The sequence below is a fragment of the Sturnira hondurensis genome, unplaced genomic scaffold, assembly GCF_014824575.4.
Source record: "Sturnira hondurensis isolate 20B ecotype Veracruz unplaced genomic scaffold, ASM1482457v3 Scaffold0025168, whole genome shotgun sequence".
In the NCBI taxonomy this organism is placed as follows: domain Eukaryota; kingdom Metazoa; phylum Chordata; class Mammalia; order Chiroptera; family Phyllostomidae; genus Sturnira; species Sturnira hondurensis.
Genome location: NW_028097799.1, coordinates 684490 through 705077, shown reverse-complemented (window position 1 = coordinate 705077; position 20588 = coordinate 684490). Strand labels below are relative to the sequence as shown.

The window sequence follows — 20588 nt, the reverse complement described above, 5'->3', positions numbered from 1 at the left end:
ATGTTATTTTCAAGAGTGTATAAAAGGAGTAAAACACCTACTCACCCTAAGCATGCAACGTAACAACTGTACACATGTAGCCTTCAAGTTTCTGCAAAGTGTGAGCACCTGCAGGGACTATGCCAGCTCCAGTCAGTTGTTCCACATGATCACCACTAGAGGGCAGCCCATGAAAATGTTCCTGTTAACCCAGCCGCTCTACAAAAGCAAAATCTGATAAGACGATAAACTCCAGATTTAAAAGGTTCTTTCTCCCACATATAATGCAACTATACATTCAAGGAAGGTCAGCAACATGGTAAGCGGTATGTTGTTTGCACATTACCCTTTTTGGAGTGTATTAATAGAGTGTATAGTCCATGCACTCACCTGCTCTTTCTGCAAGTTTTCTTCAGTTGGGAGTCCCTATTGCGGGGGACAAACTGCACTGGCCAGTGCGGAGTCTGGTTCGGGTTCATGGGTACCAGGAGTGGACTAACTCAAGCATCCTCTCACTGGGTGCCAAGCTCACCTGAACACGCCACAAGGAGCTTTATTTAATTCACCAAATTAAAGAAGCCCTAAAGACGGTAATTTCATCAATTCTACCTTTGTCACACACTCTTCCCAAAAGAAAGGCACAAGTAAGCGTAAAGTTGGTTTCAGCCCCTCTTCAGAGTTCAGTTTCTCTACTCCGCCTCCTACCCCACCCAGCTGTGTCCATCTTCTCTGCTGTCACGTGTCAATCTATGTCACCAGGACCAGGCCTAGAGAGTCTACTTCTAGACAAACACCATGCCTCCCTTCTCATTCCAAAACTAGGCCTCTCACTCCTGAGAGAGCAGCACCTAGAAACAGCCCCACAGCCAGGCTAGAGAGTGCTGGCCAGTGTTTATGGACAGGCTCCCAGTTCTTCTTCAGAGGTCTAAACAGGATTGTCCTAGAGAGGCAGGGCTTCGTGGATTCAATGACCAAGAGCACTGGGGAAGGCTGGACAGACCGCTGGGCTCCAACTCCACATTGTTCGGCCCACCAGCTTCCCAGGGCTCTGGTCCAAGCCAGCCGGAAACAGACCCTGAGGAGTTCCACCGAACTTTAGCTATTCCACTACTGCCCGCACAAACACAAGGCATGACTGAGAATGAGAAAAAGCCAAGAGACACTTTTCAGAGACTCCTTGAGAGAAGAATGACTGGGAGGACCTGTGGCAGGAAGAAAGCTGAAAGAAAAGTACAGGTCCGTTCCTTGGTAGAAAGAAAAAATCAAAAGTAGAAAAATTTTTCCAAGTGTTTCATGATGCAAAATTCTGTGTACTTCCAGTGTAATTCATTTTTTGAAACAGTATTAGATATTTTTAAATCACGGAAGCACTGACGCTTGCGGTAACCGGTCCAACAATACAGATACAGAGAAACAGAACAATCATCCTCCAAATCGTCCTGCGAGTCCACCATCTACACACAGCAGAAAGTGCCTGTAAGTTCGGGTTTTGTGGACAAAGCATCCTTTTCCTGCTGAGCTGTGATATTCCCTCCCCAGTTGGCCTCGAGTTTGCCGAGAGCAATGAGGATGGATTACCTCATGAGTATAAAATATCTACAGCACAGCTAAGAAAACTCAAGAAATAGGGATATTAGAGATTTCTCATCACCGCTGATAAAGTTCCTCTAAAGTCAAAATAACATTTTGGTCTCAAATATCCAGGGGAATGAGACAAAATGTTCTTCAAACAAGTCCTTCCTTGCACAGTGTCAGGGACTGAGAATGCCACATGAACCTTAGAATTTAATCTTTAAAGAACATCTTTAATACTTTTCTCTAGAAGTATTAAAAATCTTCTGCAATGATAACTCAAAATAAAAGTTCAGTATTTCTCAAATTGGTTGTTAAAATTCCTGCTCTATGGGACTATAGGAAATTATTTCCTCAGAAAAAGGTTGTTAATATTATTAAGATTTAGGTAGGTTCATGAGTTCTAATTCTCATTGTGCATCGTATTTTCAGTGGAACCTTCTTAAAAATATAGGCCCCGGCTCCCTCACTGCAGAATTGCTAGGAGCAAGGCCTGATAATCTGCAATCTGCATGGTCCCTGGGTGATTGTGACCAGCAGACAATGACCTTAGGAACACAGATTTCCTACACACCCAGCTCTGCCCTGGTCTCTCATTACTCAGCATCTAGTAGCACTAAGAGCTTTCCCTCCCAATCACCAACTTCCCCCTCCCTGTCCCTCCCAATCACAAACTTTCCCCCTCCCTGTCCCTCCCAATCACAAACTTTCCCCCTCCCTGTCCCTCCCAATCACAAACCTTCCCTCTCCTGCCCCCCTTAGAGAATCAGACCAGAACGGCACTTCTCAAATCATGCTTCCAAAATACACAGCGACAGTCACCTGAGAACAGGTCAAAACCGCACATTCTCAACCTCCCCCAGCCCCAGAACCACCGAATGAGAAATTGTGGGGATGGGGCAAACAGAGTCATCTCTGTTGCGACAAGCCATCCCGTGGTGCTGATGCACACTGAAGTTTGAGAAAAACTGGATCGGAGAGTTTTGCAATTCCGAGAGAGAAGAAACAAAGAATGACATAACTCCATGTAAGGTAGAACCAAGTTTATTAATGACAGCCTTTATTACAACCACTCCCAAGTGTAAAAAATAAAGGGTGATTCATTAAAATGTTAAACTCACTTGGACTTCCACTTGGCCTTTGACTGGATGTGCCAAAGGGTGGGAATCTTGCCTGGTTCTGAGTCAACGGGTCAGATGGAGCTCCCTGGAGAGTGAGGTACTGAACAGAAAAGACGAGAGTGCCCGTCGGAGAGCACAGGCCTCCCCCGTGCTGGCAGGGCACTGCAGGACAGCTGCGGCGGGCGGACAGGAAGGAACACAACCTTACAGCTGAAGTATGGAGTGAACACTTCTAGTTACACAGAGACACAAACACACACACATGCAGAGTCATACACACCCAAACTCTGGAGACTAGGTTTTCAAAGAATGTTGCCCTTTCTCTGAGCGCATTGACACATTCATCAGCCCCAGGGAAGCAACGTGGGGCAGAGATGGAAAACTTGCTAAATGTTCACAAAGTATGCTAACTGGCTGCCCAGTAATGTGTTGGCAAATGTGTCTTCACCATGAAATATGCCTGCGGTTTTCCCAGCATTCCACAGACCACTGTCTACTGCCCTAGGAGAATGACATCCTGGTAGACAGTGGCTGGATGGAAGTCTGGGTACAAAACTCTCCCTGCCCACTGGGGCAGGGGTGGGTGGCAGCGCCTGGAGGTGGTTTCCCACCGGTGACCCAGAGCGCTTGTCCCATGGATGTTCTCCCCTCCATGGTATTTGTGCTTTGTCACCATCCTGACGGCTAGTCTGCACTGAGAGAACAGAAGAAGCTCTGCCCCTGCACGCTTATTTTTTTAATAAAAGAAAATTAAAACCAGAAGGAAAAAAACCCGCTAGAGGCTTTCTGACTGTGTCCACATTGTTTTGGGATGGGGTTCAATTCCATTCGAAGAGAAGGAGGGGCAGGATGCAGAAGAGGCCATGACAACCAATACGATTAAGGGAGAGCTGAGTCCACGGAAGCATCTTCGATGGCCCAGCTGGTCCCTCCCCAGCCAGGGAGGACTTGCCGTGCCTCCCAAGTCCATGAACCTATCGAACAGATGCTGACCAAATCCCATCTATAAACGGTGTGAGAAAGACGGCAGAAAGAGTACCTGCTGGATTCAGATTCACAAGTCATGCAAGAAGATGACACAAAAAAATTAATATTTGAGCCTGTGAGAAAACACTTCAGGGTTTAAGAGAAACTGTAGCTTTCCCTTTGGGGAGAACAAAAAAAAATCAAAAAAGCCAAAATCCCAAAGTATTCCAGAGTTTCCAAGGAATCCAACGCCTAATTTGGTGTGCTGGGGGGAGGGAGTATTTGGCTAATACCTCATCATGAACTTCATTCTCTTCTTGGATCTCACTGATCAATAAAGCACAGGCCTACTTAGAAAAAAAGAGGTGTCCTGCTAACACTCAGCATCACGAGTGTCCCCATGTCCTCACTCACAGTGTGGGAAATACACAACTTCTCTTAGACAGAGACCGAATGTGCCCCGCCCCCCCGCCCCGAGTTACTCGTTAATGTGGTCACCAAGTCTGACCTTAAAGACAAGCTGCTTTCTTCTTGGGATGAGAGTTGTCACAATTCCTTGAGTTGTACAGCAAAGGGAGGCCAGTCCCCCGCAGACCACAGGAAAGGGGTTGAGTTTTAGAGAAGGCGCACTTCTTCAGGCCATGGAACAGAAGGCAGTCCCTTCAAGGTGGGAGGAAGAGCCAGCTGACCCCTCCCAGCCTTCCAGGTACTGATGTGGACAGCAGGGCTGTTTTCCACATACTCAAGTACACCTGCGTCCCTCACCCTCCCTTTTTTTCTGGTTTTGGTAAGGATCCAACCATCCATCAATTCATGGCTACAGTAGAGATTCATGGCGCGACGACTGTCATACTGTTTTTTGTGTTTTTTTTTAATTCTGTCAGTGAGCAGCATATCCCAGCTTTACCCCCCACCACAAGTTCTCGGCAGCTCGGTCGGGCGGGACAGTGGGTGCCTCTGTGACGGGGTCCATGCAGCGTGGATGTGGCTGGGCAGGCGGAGGGCCCGGAAGGCTGGGTCATCCAGTGTCTCGCAGCAGCGGTGGCAGGGCCTCTGCTCTACCAGCTGGCCCTGACGGCTTCAATGTCGCTGACCAAATTCTGGGCCAGGCATATCCCAAAAATCTGAGCAAGGGAGAAAAAGGACCAGTGAAACTATGAACTTCATTAGGTTTTTCCTTGGCCAAGGAACCCCATTTTTCTTATCTTTGCTTTTTTAAATGGACGTATAACTCACATACTGTAAAATCCAACCTCTTAAAGTGCATTGCTCAGAGGTTTTCAGTCTGTACACAAGGATGTGCAACTACAACCACTCTCTGACTCTGAAACATGGTATCAGGCCAAAAAGAAAACTGCACCCATTAGCAGTGATTCCCGTCCCTCGGTCTTCACAGCCCTGGCAGCCACACCCTACTTTCTGTCTCTGTGGGTGTGCCCACTCTGGACATTTCATATAGAGGGAATCATATAATACCTGGCCTTTTGTGTCGGTCTGCTCTCCCATAGCAAAGTGTTTGCAAGGTTCACCAGCGCCATCGTAGCATGGGCCAGTATTTCAATCCTTTTGATGGTTTGAATAATATTCCACTGTGTCCATAAAGCACATTTGGTTTATCCATTCAGCAGGTGATGAGCATGTGCAGTGTTCCCACTTTGGGGCTATTATGGATAGTGCTACTATGAACATCTGTGTATGAGTTTTCGGGTGAACATATGTTTTCAGTTCTCTTGGGTACATACCCCAGAATAGAACTGCTGAGTCATATGGTAACCGTTAAATTTTCTGAGGAATTGCCAAGTTGTTTTCCATAGAGGCTGCGTCATTTTCATTCCCTTCAGCAATGTGCAAGGGTTCCAATTTCTCCACATCCTCGACAACTCTTGTTATTACCCTGCTCTTTAATTACAGTTGACCCTTGAGCAGCACAGGGATTAGGGGTGCTGAAACCCTTCACAGTCGAAAATCTGCATATAATTACAGTCAGTTCTCCACATACTCAGATTCTCAGCCATGGAAATGAACCTTGAACAAGTCAAGTCAGCTGAACTACGTCAGTCAACGGAACTGTGGTCAACTGAAGAAACGTGCTCACGCTGGGCCCACATGACTCCAGCCCCTGCTGTTCACGAGTCAGGGGTCTGCCCATCCCAGCGTGGGCGATGTGGTACATCACTGTGTTCCAAGGAGAAGTTCCCTCGGAACAACCAATAACGACGAGCCTCTTTTCGTGGTACATCACTGTGGTACATCACTGTGTTCCGAGGAGAAGTTCCCGCGGAACAACCAATAATGACGAGCATCTTTTCATGTGCTTACTAGCTTTTGTATCTGCTTTGGAGACATGTCTATTCAAATTTTTGGCCAATCTTTAAACTGCGTTTGTCTTTCTAATTGTTGAGTGGGTTTTTTTTATATTATAGATACCTGATCCTTACCAGGTATTATGATTTGGAGATATATTCTCCCATTTTGCGGGTTGTAATTTCATTTTCTTGATAGCAGTTTCATCACAGAAGTTTTTGATTTTGATGAAGTTCAATTTACCTCCGATTTCTTTGGTTACTTGTGTTTTTGGAGTCATATCTAAGAAACACTATCTAATGCCCAGTAACGAAGAGTTATGCCTATACTTTCTCCTAAGAGTTTTATAGTTTTACCTCTTATATTCTGGCCTTTGATCTACTTGCGTTAATTTTTGTAGATGGTGCGAGGTACGTATGAGTTCAAACTCATTCTTTTGCACACAGACATTCAGTGGGTCCGGCACCACTGGCTGAAAAGACTGCTCTTTCCCTAGGGAATGGGCTTAGTTTGCTTGTCAAAAGTCAACTAGTCACTGATGCACGAGTTTATGGCTGGACTTTCTATTCCAGTCCATTAATTCTGATGCCCAGCCTTCGGCCTGTATTCACTATCCTGATTACCACAGCTTTGAAGTCTGGAATTGGGAAGTGTGACAGTCTCCAACTTTGTCCTTTTTCAAGTTGGTTTTGCTATTCTGGGTCCCTTGCATTTCCATATGAATTTTGGGATCAGCTTGTCTATTTAAAAAAAAAAGGCTGGGGGGTGGGGGAGCAGCTGGAATTTTGATGCAGATTGCACCGAACCTGCAGGACCTTGAGGAGCACCCGCCGCCGTAACAACAGTAAGCCTTTCAATCTGTGAATATGGAATGGCTTTCCGTTTGCTTAGGTTTTCTTTAATTTCTCCCAACCACTGCACCCTATTTGTGCTCAAAGAAAAGTACCACATCCCCACATGGCAAAGAAGCCTAGCCCCTCAGACTGCCCGGGAGGGTAGTGGGCACGCCTTTCCCTCACTAGCACTTGCCAAGGTGGCGCAGAGATGGGAAGGGGCACCGCACGTCTTTGAAAATCCAAAAAACTTAACGCTACATGGATCTACTTTCGACCGTCCCTGTCTGCCCAGCTGTCAGGTGCAGCATTACTGAGCTCAGGGAAATGCCGGCATGTCAGCAGGCAGCTACTGACCCAATTTCTCTATGTCCACAAGGAAAAAAGGTTAAACCAGAACTTTAATAAAATACAAAGTGAATAAGGCAGGTCTGTTTCCCAGCCCCTCCAATCGTGTCTTAACAACTATGGCACTAAGGCGATTAAGCAAAGCCCCTGTCCTAGCGAGGGTTCTCCCTACGGGCACGGTTTCCCCGTGGCACCCAGAAAGGAGCCCTGTCTTACCTGCAGCAACGCGATGCCTATGAATATACCAGCCACGATGGTCAAGTTGTCCTGCAGCCACTTTTCAAACTGGGGCACGCAGCCTTTCGTGTAGATCACAACCTGCTGGTCGACTTCCTTCACCAGGGAAGAGGAAAGCACAGCATCACCACGCAAGTTCAACAGCTCCTCCAACACCCTTTGTGCTAACAGACAAGGTGGTACTCCACTTACTGGTTTCTGCCTGGCGTCATAGCCACACTGAGTGTTGATGACATCTTCCTGGTGGAGAAAGAAAACAACAGTGAAACTGACGCCTGCTCCTGAGCCCACGGAGGAGGCGACTGCGACCACAGGAGATCCCCATTAAAGGTCGGCGACACGCTGTGTATTTGGGCCTCCAGACAGTTGAGCACTTCTGTACATTACCCATGCAATTACTGTAACAATCCTCCGAAGCTGGTATTAAAAAGTGAGGCTCGGGAAATAGCAGAAAGGAGAGCAAACCTATTATGTGGAAGGCTCATGATTCAGACTTGATGAGCCTCCATAAGTATATGGACTTTAGGGAACAGAGACATAGATAAACTGGGGTCAAAGGATACAATGACTATCTTCGTTTTTGCTTTTTTGGGCGGGAGGGGGATTTCTACTTTCTAATCTATATGTTTCTGTATTACTTAAATGGGTTTCAATGAAAATACAATACTTGGTTAAAAATAAAATAATGCCCTAATCACGCACCACATGGACTGATGTTCTGACACCGACAGGCCTGATCAGAAATGTGGGTTCCCCTCTTTTAGGTTTGTATTTTCCCCTCTGCAGGGCATGGGTGGAATTTATCAGCTTAGCACTTATGGGATAAATGCTAAGCTTATCCCAGAGGATCTGTAGTTGAAAGGGGGAGGTACAATGCCTTCTAAGAATCTTCAGAATTCATCTGATGGGAGACTAACACAGGGCAGGAAATGGAGACAGAGCACAGTTTGTATCTTCTGGCCGGATTGGGCACCCTTTGCTGGGCACTCCTGCCTTCTGGCCCCACTCAGAGGAAAGGGAGGAACAAACCAGTGGGAAAGGTCAGCTGTCCTGGCAAGGTCTCAGGGCAGAAAGCACAGCCCTTACTGATTCTCCGTCTCCTTCAGAGTAAGAGTACAGCCCAGGCTGACCCCCTCCCCCACCCCGCAGTGGGTGGCCTGCAGGGACCTTCTGCTTTTCCACCCTAGGCCACAGCCCCTTTTAAAGAGGCCCACTCCCTCTACCTGACAGGGGAAATGGCACTGAACTCATCGGCGCCCACTCGGTTCCCCTTCACGGGGAAGGGCAGCTCTGAGAGTGGAGGCCTGGGGACTAACAGGCCAGAAAGAAGCTGGAAAGTCCAAGGGAGATAAATGCTGGAACAACTGCATTTGTCATTCTACCACTCACGTCTGGCTTTTAACGTACAATTAAGAGACTATAAGTCATTCTATAGAGCAGGCACGTAACCGGACCCAAAATTATGCAAGCATGTCCATGGTAAAACACACACACACATGTAAAACTGTAATTAACTGTGGTCATTACAACAGACAGTCTGGGCAGCCACGGTCTCCCCACATAGCATTCTAGTCCTATCTTGTCTCGAACTCTCCCATATTCCCCAGAATTAAGTCAGGAAGAAAAGGGTTACCAACCCCCAACCAATGCAGAGCGCTCTCGGGTAAGCCCCTCCTCCTCTTAAAGAAGGAGCAACAGACCCTGGGTCTGAAGCTCAGCGCCAACACTTGCTAGCAATGCGAGCTTGGGAGAGTTTACTTACACTCCATGAGCCTTGATCTCACCCAAAAAGGGAAGATAATGGTGGTGTGTGCCAGTAGGAACGTTCTGAACTTCAGTGAGCCAAGGCACAAAATGGCTCAGAATAGGAACCAGCATGCAGTGCTAAATCAACGCCAGTCATTATTACTCCTACCGGGAAGAACTGAGAACTAGAACCCCCGCAGGAGCTGCAATTAGGGCTAAGAGGGCAAGAAAAGGTTTTAAGAAAAAGATCTCTGTGTTCCTCCCACACACGCCGTCCTGTGCGACGCGCGGAGCAGTAAGCGATGTGCTGGCGTCCACTTACCGCGGGATCCTTAGTACAGCAGGAAAAGGGTACGCCGCATCGCTCCCGACTTGCATTGGAATCTGTGCAATTGAAGTAAATATTTAGGTTCCAATCATCAGCTCCAAAAGCCCCACAGCACTGCCACTAGAGCAAACAGGAGAGAATTAGAACATCTCGAGGTGGAGGCCACCAGGCGCCTACACGCACACCCGCCAAAGCGCCGACACCCGGCCACTGCCAGCTCTAACCCTCTCTTCTGTCTCAGAATTTATTTCTAAACCAAACGGAACCTACACGGCCCCTGTAAAAGGTTTCAAAATAATGAAGGCTGAGGGTTTGTAAAGATGTGTTTGCACGTGATTGGTAAGGACGTGTCGCCACGGTGTTGGGTGGGGGAAGGGCAGGCATTGGACCCAGGGCTCAGCTGGAACCGAGGGGTTTGGTTGGCGCGCACGGAGGAGCGTTCGCGACGGGTACTCCAGACACTGAACAGTGGGGTCTGTCCGAAGGGGGCCACTGGGGCTGGGGTGGGGCATAACTAGAGACTTCCTTTTTTACAATTTTGATCTCTACACCTTAAAGGTTTTTTTTTTTAGTCCAATTTATTGAGGTACGACTGACATACAATAAACTGCACCTATTTAAAGTGTACAATTTTATAATTTTTCACACATGTATACATTGTGAAACCATCACTGTAATCAAAACTGGACATATCCATTACCCCCCGAAGTTTTAGAGGCTTACTCTTCATCACACATCTGTTAGTACCCTGAATTTGTTTTCAACAAAGCATATATTTACATTTTCACCGTAAAAATTCAGTTGTCTCATTAAAATATAATAAAGTAGGGTGTTAAATTCTCTGGGTCTTCAAGGGCCTGATTCAAAGGCTGTTTGTTCCCGAGTCCCCTGCCACCGCGCCCCTGGGCTGCAGTGGCTCTGCTTCTCCAGTGAAATAAACATCAGGCCTTGATCATCATAACACGTTCAGGACCAAGAGCTACTTCAAGACATGAAACTCCGTGACAGAGTAAGACAACCGCAGGAAGGCAGCATTGCCTTATAAAGCACACAGCAACTGAGGAGCTCGTGCATAAGCTCCTCCCGGGCCTGAGGGGTGCATCTCGGGGTCTGCCTGCGGAGCTCTATCAGATCTGCCGCGCAGAGGAGGCAGCCACAATATTTGGCAGGGTGCGAGCTTGCATCCAGTTACCGCCTAACAAAACAGTGAGGTCGGCTGAGCAGATGACACAGGCTCCCTTTCAGGCCTGAGGTATGACTTACTCCAAGGCAGTCCCTGCTGCCACCGAACAAAACCAACAACTCGTGGTGCCTCCCCCAGGGCGAGCGCTGATAGGGCCCTCTCCCCCCTTTATCAAAAGGGGCCCCAGCTCATTCTGGAAAGCTCATCCCCTGGGCTTCTGTGTGCTCTCCGGCCCTGCCACAAGTGTTAATATAATGGACTCCACTGTCCAGGTCTGCTCAGCTTATCCAGTGTTTCCCGGGTGCAAATAAACACCCATCCGTTTGTAAGACCATCAGACTGTAAGCCCAATACAAAGCCATGCACATTTTATCAGAGTGCCATAGGATGTCCAAGAGTTAAGCTGGAGCTCTTATCCTTTCCGCTTTACTGTTGGGGAAATAGGCCACGGTTCTACTAGCCCAAGGTGACTTAGCTCATCAGATCTGGGCCCTGGATCTGTGTCTTCTGAGCCCTGTCTCTCTCATTTCGCACTTTGAGTGGAACAGGGCGTCTGCTACTTCCTTTGCGCTGCTGGGGCTCTCACACAGAAACACCCCGAAACCCAGGTGGGAGGGTCTGCTGTACCAAGTCTTCACTTCTTAGAGGTCATCGGGGCTTAGAACATCCTCAATTTTTGGTTTTAACCACATGTGCTATAATGATACTTGAAGAATACTTGAATACATAGACTTCAGGAACTTTTTGGACAAGTATTTTACTGATACATATATTATTCTGAGCTGTGAAGTGTGGAGAATGACCAAAAATGGGCAAGGAACAAGAAAGAACCCATGTTCACCAAAACACAGCGTCAAACCTAGAGCAGAACAATATTCCTTAAATATCCACAGCAAAGGGCAACCGTGATTAACACCTTCTTGCTCTAGGGTTTTCTTCTTTGTTCCTCCCAGCAGAAATTAAGATAAGGGAAAATAGGATATTTCCATTTAGGGCACAAATCATATAAGTCAGAGAACAAGTCAGAGAATAATAAGTGGACGAGTGAACACAGCAAACACCATGCAGGAAAGTCAGAGGTGGGTTCCAGCTGGCAGACACCCAAGTCAGGGGGATGTGCTCTGGGGTCATCCTTCCCAGAAGAAGGCTTTCAACTTAAAAATAAACCAAATGTAAACTTACATATTCCTGGGTGAAGTCTATGAGGTTTTGCAAATCAATGTCATCCCTGTATGCTCTGATGTTGTTGTTTATAAAGAAATACAGCTGGTCTTTGATCCAGTCTTTGAAAACAAATGCCAGAACGCCAGCAGTGAGCTCCAGGAAGAAAATAATTCCCAGGAACACAGAAAACTAAGACAAAAGACACACACAGAGAGAACAGTTATAAAGGCTATTTTGATCATATACAATTAAATAGTTCCTTCTAAAAAGGCTTGTAATTACATTGGGTTGCTATACACATCCAAAGCAGATAACCTTCCGTTTCTTGGGATTTGTTAATAAAATATTACACTTCAAGAAAGTATTTTTAAAAATCATTTCAGAATCACACTTCGACGCTACGGTGCTCCATTTGGCAATTAACCAACGAAGTTCATAAGCAAACATGGATACCAGGAACTTCTCGTTGGATCCACATGAGGCCTCATGAACTTCTCCTGACTGATATGCTGCCAGACAATGACCTTTCCCCACCTCTGGTAGGTTTCTGTGACACTGAAAAAGAAATTATCCCAATATTTTAAGATCACCTGTCCTTCGTTACTGTGGCCTTGACCTCATACACAAGATATTCCTTCTGTGGATTAAGATGCTGCTTTAATTCCCTTTGCACCTGCCATACAGGGTGAAATGGCAGACATGTTCATCTTAGGTAAAGAGATCAAAGAGGAAGTTGTGGGGTGATTGTGGCGTGAAAATAATTTCCCATCGAGAAAACAAAACGAAACCGCTGCGTTGAGGGCCTTCCTTCGTGAAGCACCCGTCTCAGAATATTTAAATACCACCAACATACAGCCACTGGGAGACTTCTGACTAATGTATAGACTAAGGTTTTAAAAGGAAGGAGAGAGACCACAGGCAAGGTGGCACTGCCTATACTTCTGGAGAAAACTCCCTTCCATCTAGAACACTCTCAAGAGCCCCACCTTAGTCATATCAATATACTATTCACACGCACAGTTCCTTCCACTTCCTCCAACACCCACATTCTTACCCTTTGCAAAGTTTTTTGCTCAAACAGATTATGAGAAATGAGGCTATAAAAGACTAGTGTAAACTGCAGGCAAGCTTCTGGTGACAAGGACAGAAAGGCTGACACTGGGGCCGCACAGCTGAGCAGAGCTCCTGAAGGCTGCAGGACAGGTGTGGCTGAGGGGGCAGAGGGGCCAGCGCTGCCTGAGGCCTCTGTTCAGCAGGCAGACACAACAGCCAAGAGAACACTGCACTGCATGGGGGGAGGGCAAAAAGGAAACTACACAGTTACTTAACATTAAAAAAGCCAGACAAAGTGTGTATTATTCATTCAGCAAACATCTAATGAATGACCTGTAACAGATCAGGCCCTGAGCTGGTGGGCTTGGCAGAAGCAACGTTGAACAGGACCACACCCCTGCCTCCAAAGAGCTGACGTTGGTATGGAATTTCGGGGTAGGGGGGAGGAAGGGCAGTGGGGCGGAACCAGTTCACATCGGGTGTCAGTATATCTGACAGTGTTTATCCAGGGTGCCAAGGGCCCTTCTCGGACGGTGGGCATGAGGGGCGGACTGGGCCTGGCGAACTCTGGGACCCCAAGGTTTAGTTAGGCCCCCAATCTAGGCTGTCTGGCCCAGCCCCTCAGGTTCCACAGAGCTCCTGGTTATCCCCCCTTGATGAGTTCACTGGCAACAGAATCTAAAGGGCCCTTCACGATCACTAGTGGTACCGGTAATTTTAAGGTGAGCTTTCCTCAATCTACAAAAAAAAAAAAAAAAGGACAGAAAAAAAATCCTGTCACGTTTACTCCATGCCTACCCTATAGCATAAACAACCCCTCCCTTTATTAGGTGCCGCCATGTACACAACAGTTACCACACTGCAAAAAGGAGGAAAACCACAGCAACCTCACATGTGTGTACGTACACTGTACCAACACAGAAGTCATGCAAAGGTTTTAGTTAGATTTTTGTTCTGACCTTCATAAGGCTAGGCGAGTTCATTCTCTAGTTACCCTGGTACATTTTCTCATGTTACAAAATATACATATCAAAGCCTGAGTCCAAATTAAGTCCTTATCAAACGTTTGGCAGAATGCTGCAGGCCCCAGGCTCTGTGAGCTAATTTCCCCATTTCCAAAGGTGCAAAGCTGGCGAGAAAGTTCCATTTCCATTTCACACAGGTTGTCCCTAGCTCTTGGATTTTCCCTCAGCAATTCTCCAGGCATTATGGCTTGAGATCATTGAGACTTCCTACTTATTTAAAAGACCACCCTAGGCCATTTTTTACGGTATGTGCTAAATGGAGAAAGGGACCATTTCAAATATTTCCCAAGACTTAAAAGAAGTCAAGAAAAAATACAATTCTCTTTGTTTCCAACCTGGGACTTCATAAATTAAGGTGATGGTTTAAAGAAATGTATATATTTCTGTCTATTCAAGTTACCTCTAAGCATCTTCATTCATAAAAATACAAAAGGGACTACCCTTATAAACCAACATGACTCAAGTGAATCATATTCAAGGGGACCCCACATTTGAGGACATGGTGGTTAAAGCTGATTAAAAAATAGTGGCAACTGGTAAGTATGACAAGGCCCAAAGGGCTACAAAAAAAGCTCAGTGAGGTGAGGCTCCAACTGTAGAAATATCTCACGCTAAAAAGACTGGCAGGTTAGCAGGCTGTGATCAGGGACAGAACTGTCGTGTGTGTGTGTGTGTGTGTGTGTGTGTGTGTGAGAGAGAGAGAGAGAGAGAGAGAGAGAGAGAGAGAGAGAGAGAGACAGACAGACAAATGGAGTTTTGGGAAACCAGCTACTCCCACCGGGGGTCTGTGTACACAGAACAGAGATCTAGCTGCTCATCAGGTTTTACACAGGACCAAGTAGCCCTTGGTTTGCCCTATTCGCATGAGCTCCCAGTAAAACAGCCTCCAGACCCTTGTTTTGGCCGGAGCTGCCCCAATTCAAAACGGGCTGCCCTGCATGGGCAGTAAGGGGACAGTGAGTCTGCTCTTCTTAGCAGTCCTCAAGAAAAAATGCCAGACAAAGATGTGCCAGACGTGCTGGGAAGAGCATCACATTCCACACGGCAGCTGGGGTTGCTTCGGGTCTATGCTTCTGTTTTTGATGAAAACGGTCCTCAACGATGCCATGTCACTAAAGGATGAGCATCATTCTACAAACAGGTGATAATTACATTAATACCGCTCTCTAGAAATCCCACCATCTTTCCTCATCATAGGAGGTTGTAGTTTTTCAATCCTTTTCCTGTTTTTAGAAAGGGGAGTGGATGCTGCCAGGATACGGCCACCATGGGAATGCCCACCCCCAGACGGACAGACCCTGTGGCTGACCTCTGGCTACACTTAGCGAACCGTCTCACACCTGTACCAGCACGCACAGGCTGTTCTGTCCCCCTTTGGAAGGACTCGCCAAAGGAAAAGCTTTCACTTTTTATTCTCTGCCTGTATTTTTAATTCCTAACAACCCCCTAGGAAAACTCCTCTTCCAAATCTGTCCATGCTAACAGTGATCTCACCAAGCACCCTGCAAGGGACCTAAAAATTATGCTGGTCATAGAAAGGAAGACCTTGCCTTCTACTGTTTCTTCATATTCACCAAAACCTATGCTTAACAGATTTAATCTGGCCAGGCAACAGCCCCTGCGTTTATGTCTGGTTTCTCTAAACGAACTAGCTGAACAATTTTCTGCTGATTATGTGCTTAAAAGAAAAAGCAAAAATCACTTAAAAGAAGAAACTATATGTAGAGCAACCTGAGTTCTAAAGGCCTTTCCAGGACTGAAATGGAAAGTCGTGATACCCACGTAGGAAACCGCCACAGGTAACGTGGGTGGGGCAGGTGCAGACATTATTAAGGAGGCATGGGCAGGGGGCGGAACCAGCGAGTTCTGCAAAAAAGAACGGCATTACCCAGGCCATATTTTTGCCAGGGCTCTTAGTTCAGCTCACTCTTGCCTAAAAATAGAGTGTCCTCCTGGTGTGGCTATGTTTCGTTTTCAACCTGGGAGCAGGCTGTGACACTTACAAATTTGAGAAGGAACGTGTTTTCCCGCAGAGCTCCAATGCACCCTGCAAATCCCAGAATGAACATCACTCCTCCCACCACGAGGAAGAGCCAGACCGGGTCAAAGCCGCCGAGGTCGGTGATGGAAGAGATGTTGGACAGAACTCCCTGCGGGCAGCAAAGAACACACAACAGGGCACCAGGTGCCCGGTTAGTTCTCCGACATGAAAAGATGATTACAGCCGACTTTCCCCTCTCCCGAAGAAAAACAGCATAGGTCATCTGATTATTCGGTGTGATTAATGCTCAAGAGACACTGCAAAAAAAAAAAAAAAGAAAAAGTAAAAACAGAAAACAACTTTCTTTCCAAATCTAGATAGGGTCGTATTTTAAGTAAAACTACATAAAGCAAAGAAAGGATCCCAAGAAATCATCCGTAGACCCTGTGGGGAGAAGATGTGGAAGTTACCTTTGCTTTCCATGTCCACAAACATAAGTGTCTGGAGTAAACAGCACGTATGTAAGCAAAATACCTCCCCTGTATACCTGAAACTAATATAAAATACTACCGAATGTAAACTGCAATTGAACATTTTTGAAAATTTTAAAGGGGAAAAAAGGAAAAACACCTCCCTCCACCCAGAAAGAAAGAAGAGTCATCCGGTCCCGGGACGTGGGTAAGTCAGACAAGGACCTGCATCGAGCCCTTGGCATTTCTCAGGGAACAAGGGATCCTGATGCTGCTGACATAGCAGCTAGGCCCAGACACAGCCCTTAAAAGTCTTCCAGGCAAAAACTGAACGTCCGGATCTGCCCTTGAGCTTCACAGATCTGTCAGGCTGAGATCCTCAAAGCTAAGAACAGGGGTTTAAATGATTTAGAAATCAAAGGTTACTCCCTGGGTTTCAACCCTTTCGTTCTCCTACCAAAGGAACCCAGAGTAATCTCATTTCTCCACAAATAATGCCATTTCTTTACAGAGAGCTTTTCTCCATTAATGAGACCACATCAAATATCACCCAAAACTCTGTCAAAAATTAGGAGATGATTTTCCCGTAAAATGCATGATACAAATTTATTATTCCTTCCTACAGAGACCAGCTACTGTTATCTTCAACCTGGATATATAGGAGTCTCAAATACTCAGTATCACCAATATTTTTCTTATCTTATTATTTTTGAATTCTCAAAATAGCCACAGAGTATCATGGTACATAGTTGGCTATAAAGTCTTAATATTAAGCAATTTGTTTTCACAGCATTTTCAAGAACCTGGAAGAATACAAAGTATTCATCTGATTTTATACCTGAGAAAAATGGAACCTAGAGAGGTGCGGTGAGTGGCTAAAGGCAATCTTTTCTGTGTTTTGGACACAGAAAAGAATATTTACTTCAGCACGATATAAAAAAAAGAAAGATTTATTGTGTTTAGAGGGGAAAAGAGGAAAAAGAACACTGATGTGAGAAAGATACATCCATCAGTTTCCTCTCACATGTGCCCCAAAAGGGGACTGACCCACGACCCAGGCATGTGCCCTGACTGGGAAGCAAACTGGTGACCTTTTGCTCTGCTGGACACGCCCAGCCCTCTGCACCACCCCAGCCGGGGCTGCACTGTTTTCTACCAAGCGGAAGCTGTACACTTGCTTCCAAGCACTTCTCAGTCAGCACTTGCCAACACCTGACTCTGGGAGTTTTAAGGTTTGGCCCATTTTAAGGTAGAAGGAACATGTGAACAAGAGTATGTTGTTTATTAGGTTTTTATTTGTTTGGGATGAGGGGAGCATCACCTTAAGAACAATAATAGGATATTAATCTAGAACACATAAGAGGAATTAGGAAGTCTTAAAGTACAACTTAAGCCCTATGACAGAGGCCAAGGTTTTAACTAAATCACAGATGAAGGGTTGGGAGACTGTGACAGCACTTAGGAATGCAGGGCTTATTCACTGACTTCTGAGCTGACATCACAAAAGACAACCACACCCTTCACCAGAATGCGGAGACGGTGGTGGCTAGATTCAGTCTTGTGTGCTCAGACATCCCAGCTCTGAACTGTGAGTCCCGGTGGGACCCAGCAAAGAGACACAGCAACCAATTGTGCACCGACACAAATGAGGCTCGGACAAGTCACACAAAATCGAAGCAACAGTGCTGAGGATCATGTGGGAAATCAACCACTCTCTCCCCCTCAGAACCTTTAAACACAGGTAGGAAGTTTCAGACCTTAGCTAGGGGAACAGAGGTCTTTGGGAGTACACAATAACAGTCTTAAAATGTAAAAAGTCAACTTAAATATGGAAGACGTAGACTCGATGTACTCAGCACCAAAAAGAAGAGGCAGCAGAGGTGGAAGAGGCAGGAAGAGATGCAAGGTCCACCAAAAGGAGGCCTTCCCAACACTGGCCTGTCTGCAGCAGTGGGTCAGAGAGGCTGCCTGAGAAATTGGTACCCTTCTGGGGCGATGCTGAGACCTCCGTTGGCAGTGTTCCGGAGGGGGCTCCCAAGTTGGAGGGCAGACGGGGATTCACTAACTTTTAAGTTCCTTCCATGTTAAAGAGCATTCTGTGATTCCATGGATTTTTAATGGGCTGCTTATTTGTGATTCACGCCCCAGTCTGAGCAAAGAGCAGATTGTTCCCACTGTTCTGTGCTCCAAGGCCAGGCACAAAGAGCTCAGTGAATCACAAGGACGGTTCTCTGGGCAACTCGGGCCCACCTAGCAAGCCAGCGAACGCACCTGTGCTGAAACACTCAGGCTCTCCCGCCCCCGAGGCAAGAAAATTACCATCCCAGGTCCAAGCAGGCTCCTGAGTCAGCTGTCCTCTCTGGGTTTCATCTGGAGGATGAGAATTTGGCTTCTCAGACAAACTCATTTTCAGACTCTCACTCTCTCCAGCCCGTAGGTAGTTTTAATTGCGAGGCCTTTCACTGTTTCCATGGAAACAACAATCACTGGGGGCTAGTCGGACTGCATAGTCTACTCATTTAAACCTAAATTCCAGCGAAAGACAGGGCTGGAAACAGATACTGAGAGGGTGTGGGAAAAGACATTCTGCAAAGCACAGAATGACCAAGAACTTTATTTTCAATGGATTCAGACTATACTCAGGGAGTTACCAGGTGAAAACAAATTCAAGTCTTAAAACACGGAGTGTGGACGTCAATGCCCAGAGCCCTGTGGTTAGGACATCACTCTCTTCGCCTGTGGGATGTTTCCAATATGCACGAAGGGCCGGCAGCCCCAGTGCTGCTGCCTGCACAGGAGGGTGAGGGGGAGCTGAAAGGAACGCTGGCAACGACCGGACTGCAAAGACGCAGGTGAGCTGACAGCCCGGCCTTCTGTGGGCTTCAAGACGGGGTCTCTCCTTGGACTTTGTAATTCTGTTAAGCTCAATTTGACAAATGAATAAGAAGTGCTAGAACATGCCTGCTGAAGAACAATTATAATTAAAGCTTGTGGTTGACAAGAAGCCGGAAGAAAAAAATCTGAGATTACAGTTAGGTGTGCCAAGTGATTTAAAATAGACATTCATTAGTGCTAAATCCTCAGGAACGTGTAAAAACAACACCAGCAGACACCTGGCCTTCTGGGGACCTGTGGGCACCACCTTCTTCTTCGGGGACACACACGTCCCCCTTCCCATGAGAATTCCTTCTCCCCCAAATCTGCGCCTCAGACCTGCCAATTCTCACAGGACCCCACGGGCTCAATGAGAGTCGAAAGCCTGAATGCCCTTCCTCGGAAACCAGGATTCAGAACATGCATTTCTCTCATGTGGCTGCAGCTGTAAAATACCAGACTCGCAGCCACAGGCAGCATGGTGTCCACCACGTGACCAAAACTGGAGCTCACACGTTGTGCTGGGAGGAATGGATCGGGGGTGGGGTGGGGGCAGACAAGGGGTAGGGACAAGGGCTGGATTTAATGCGGTCCCTCTTCTCGGCTGGCTGATATTTCCAGTCAGCATAACCACTAAGCCCACGTAAACAGCTTTCCTTCACGTTGATTCACTAGCAATTCCCCATCATTAATGACATGAGCCCTAGATGGAAATGTTAGGTGATTTATCTGTGTCACTGACAAATAATACATGATCTGAGCTCTAATTCTGCTCGTAACCTTGAATGCTCGGTCTCTGGGTTGAACTGCCAACTTATTAGTACTCAAATTTATTGAAAAAAGAGTGCAAACTGTCATTTGGCTACCCTCTTCTATACCCAGAACTGCTGCTTATGCAAGAAGTGTGCACACAGAGCCTGGCAGTTGCAGCCCAGCTGTAACTTCTTGTCCTCCTCCCCGTGAATCCTGCGGGCAAGGCCCTGGGAGGGGAAGATGCCAAGGAGACTGGACTTCATGGAGGAAGTCTGAAAATGCCCCGTGGAGCTGAACTGAATGGGAATGAGGATAAATGGATGACAAGCAGAGCAATTACCCACGTGTGCTTATTCCTCTCGCCATTTCTTCTGGCCAACCTGAAAGCAGAATTCTGAACAGAAGCCACAGAGACAGAAAGGGAAAGTGTAAGAAAGAGAGCCAGAGGCCAAGGCTGCCGTCACAAGAAAAATATATTCAAATACTACAGAGTCAAAACTACAGGAGAATTTCCTACACATATATTCTTTATTGATACATTATTGAGATTAATGGGCCCTGGCCGGGTAGCTCAGCTGCTCAGATCGTTGCCCCGATACGCCATGGTTGTAGGTTTGCTCCCAGGTCAGGACACACACGAGACTCAGCCAA

At 46.6% G+C, this 20588-nt stretch overlaps 1 protein-coding gene across 1 annotated transcript in view; it reads right to left on the bottom strand.

Moving 5' to 3' along the window:
• Nucleotides 1–2579: 2579 nt before the first annotated feature.
• TSPAN5 (tetraspanin 5) overlaps nucleotides 2580–20588 on the bottom strand; it is a 173616-nt gene continuing 155607 nt past the window's right edge. The window contains exons 3-8 of the mRNA XM_037039122.1: nucleotides 15863–16009; nucleotides 11800–11970; nucleotides 9429–9554; nucleotides 7553–7600; nucleotides 7340–7456; nucleotides 2580–4762 (exon numbers count right to left, since the gene is read on the bottom strand). Of these exons, the coding sequence (XP_036895017.1) occupies nucleotides 4697–4762; nucleotides 7340–7456; nucleotides 7553–7600; nucleotides 9429–9554; nucleotides 11800–11970; nucleotides 15863–16009 (675 nt within the window). The 3' untranslated portion in view covers nucleotides 2580–4696. The remainder of the gene's footprint in view (nucleotides 4763–7339; nucleotides 7457–7552; nucleotides 7601–9428; nucleotides 9555–11799; nucleotides 11971–15862; nucleotides 16010–20588) is intronic.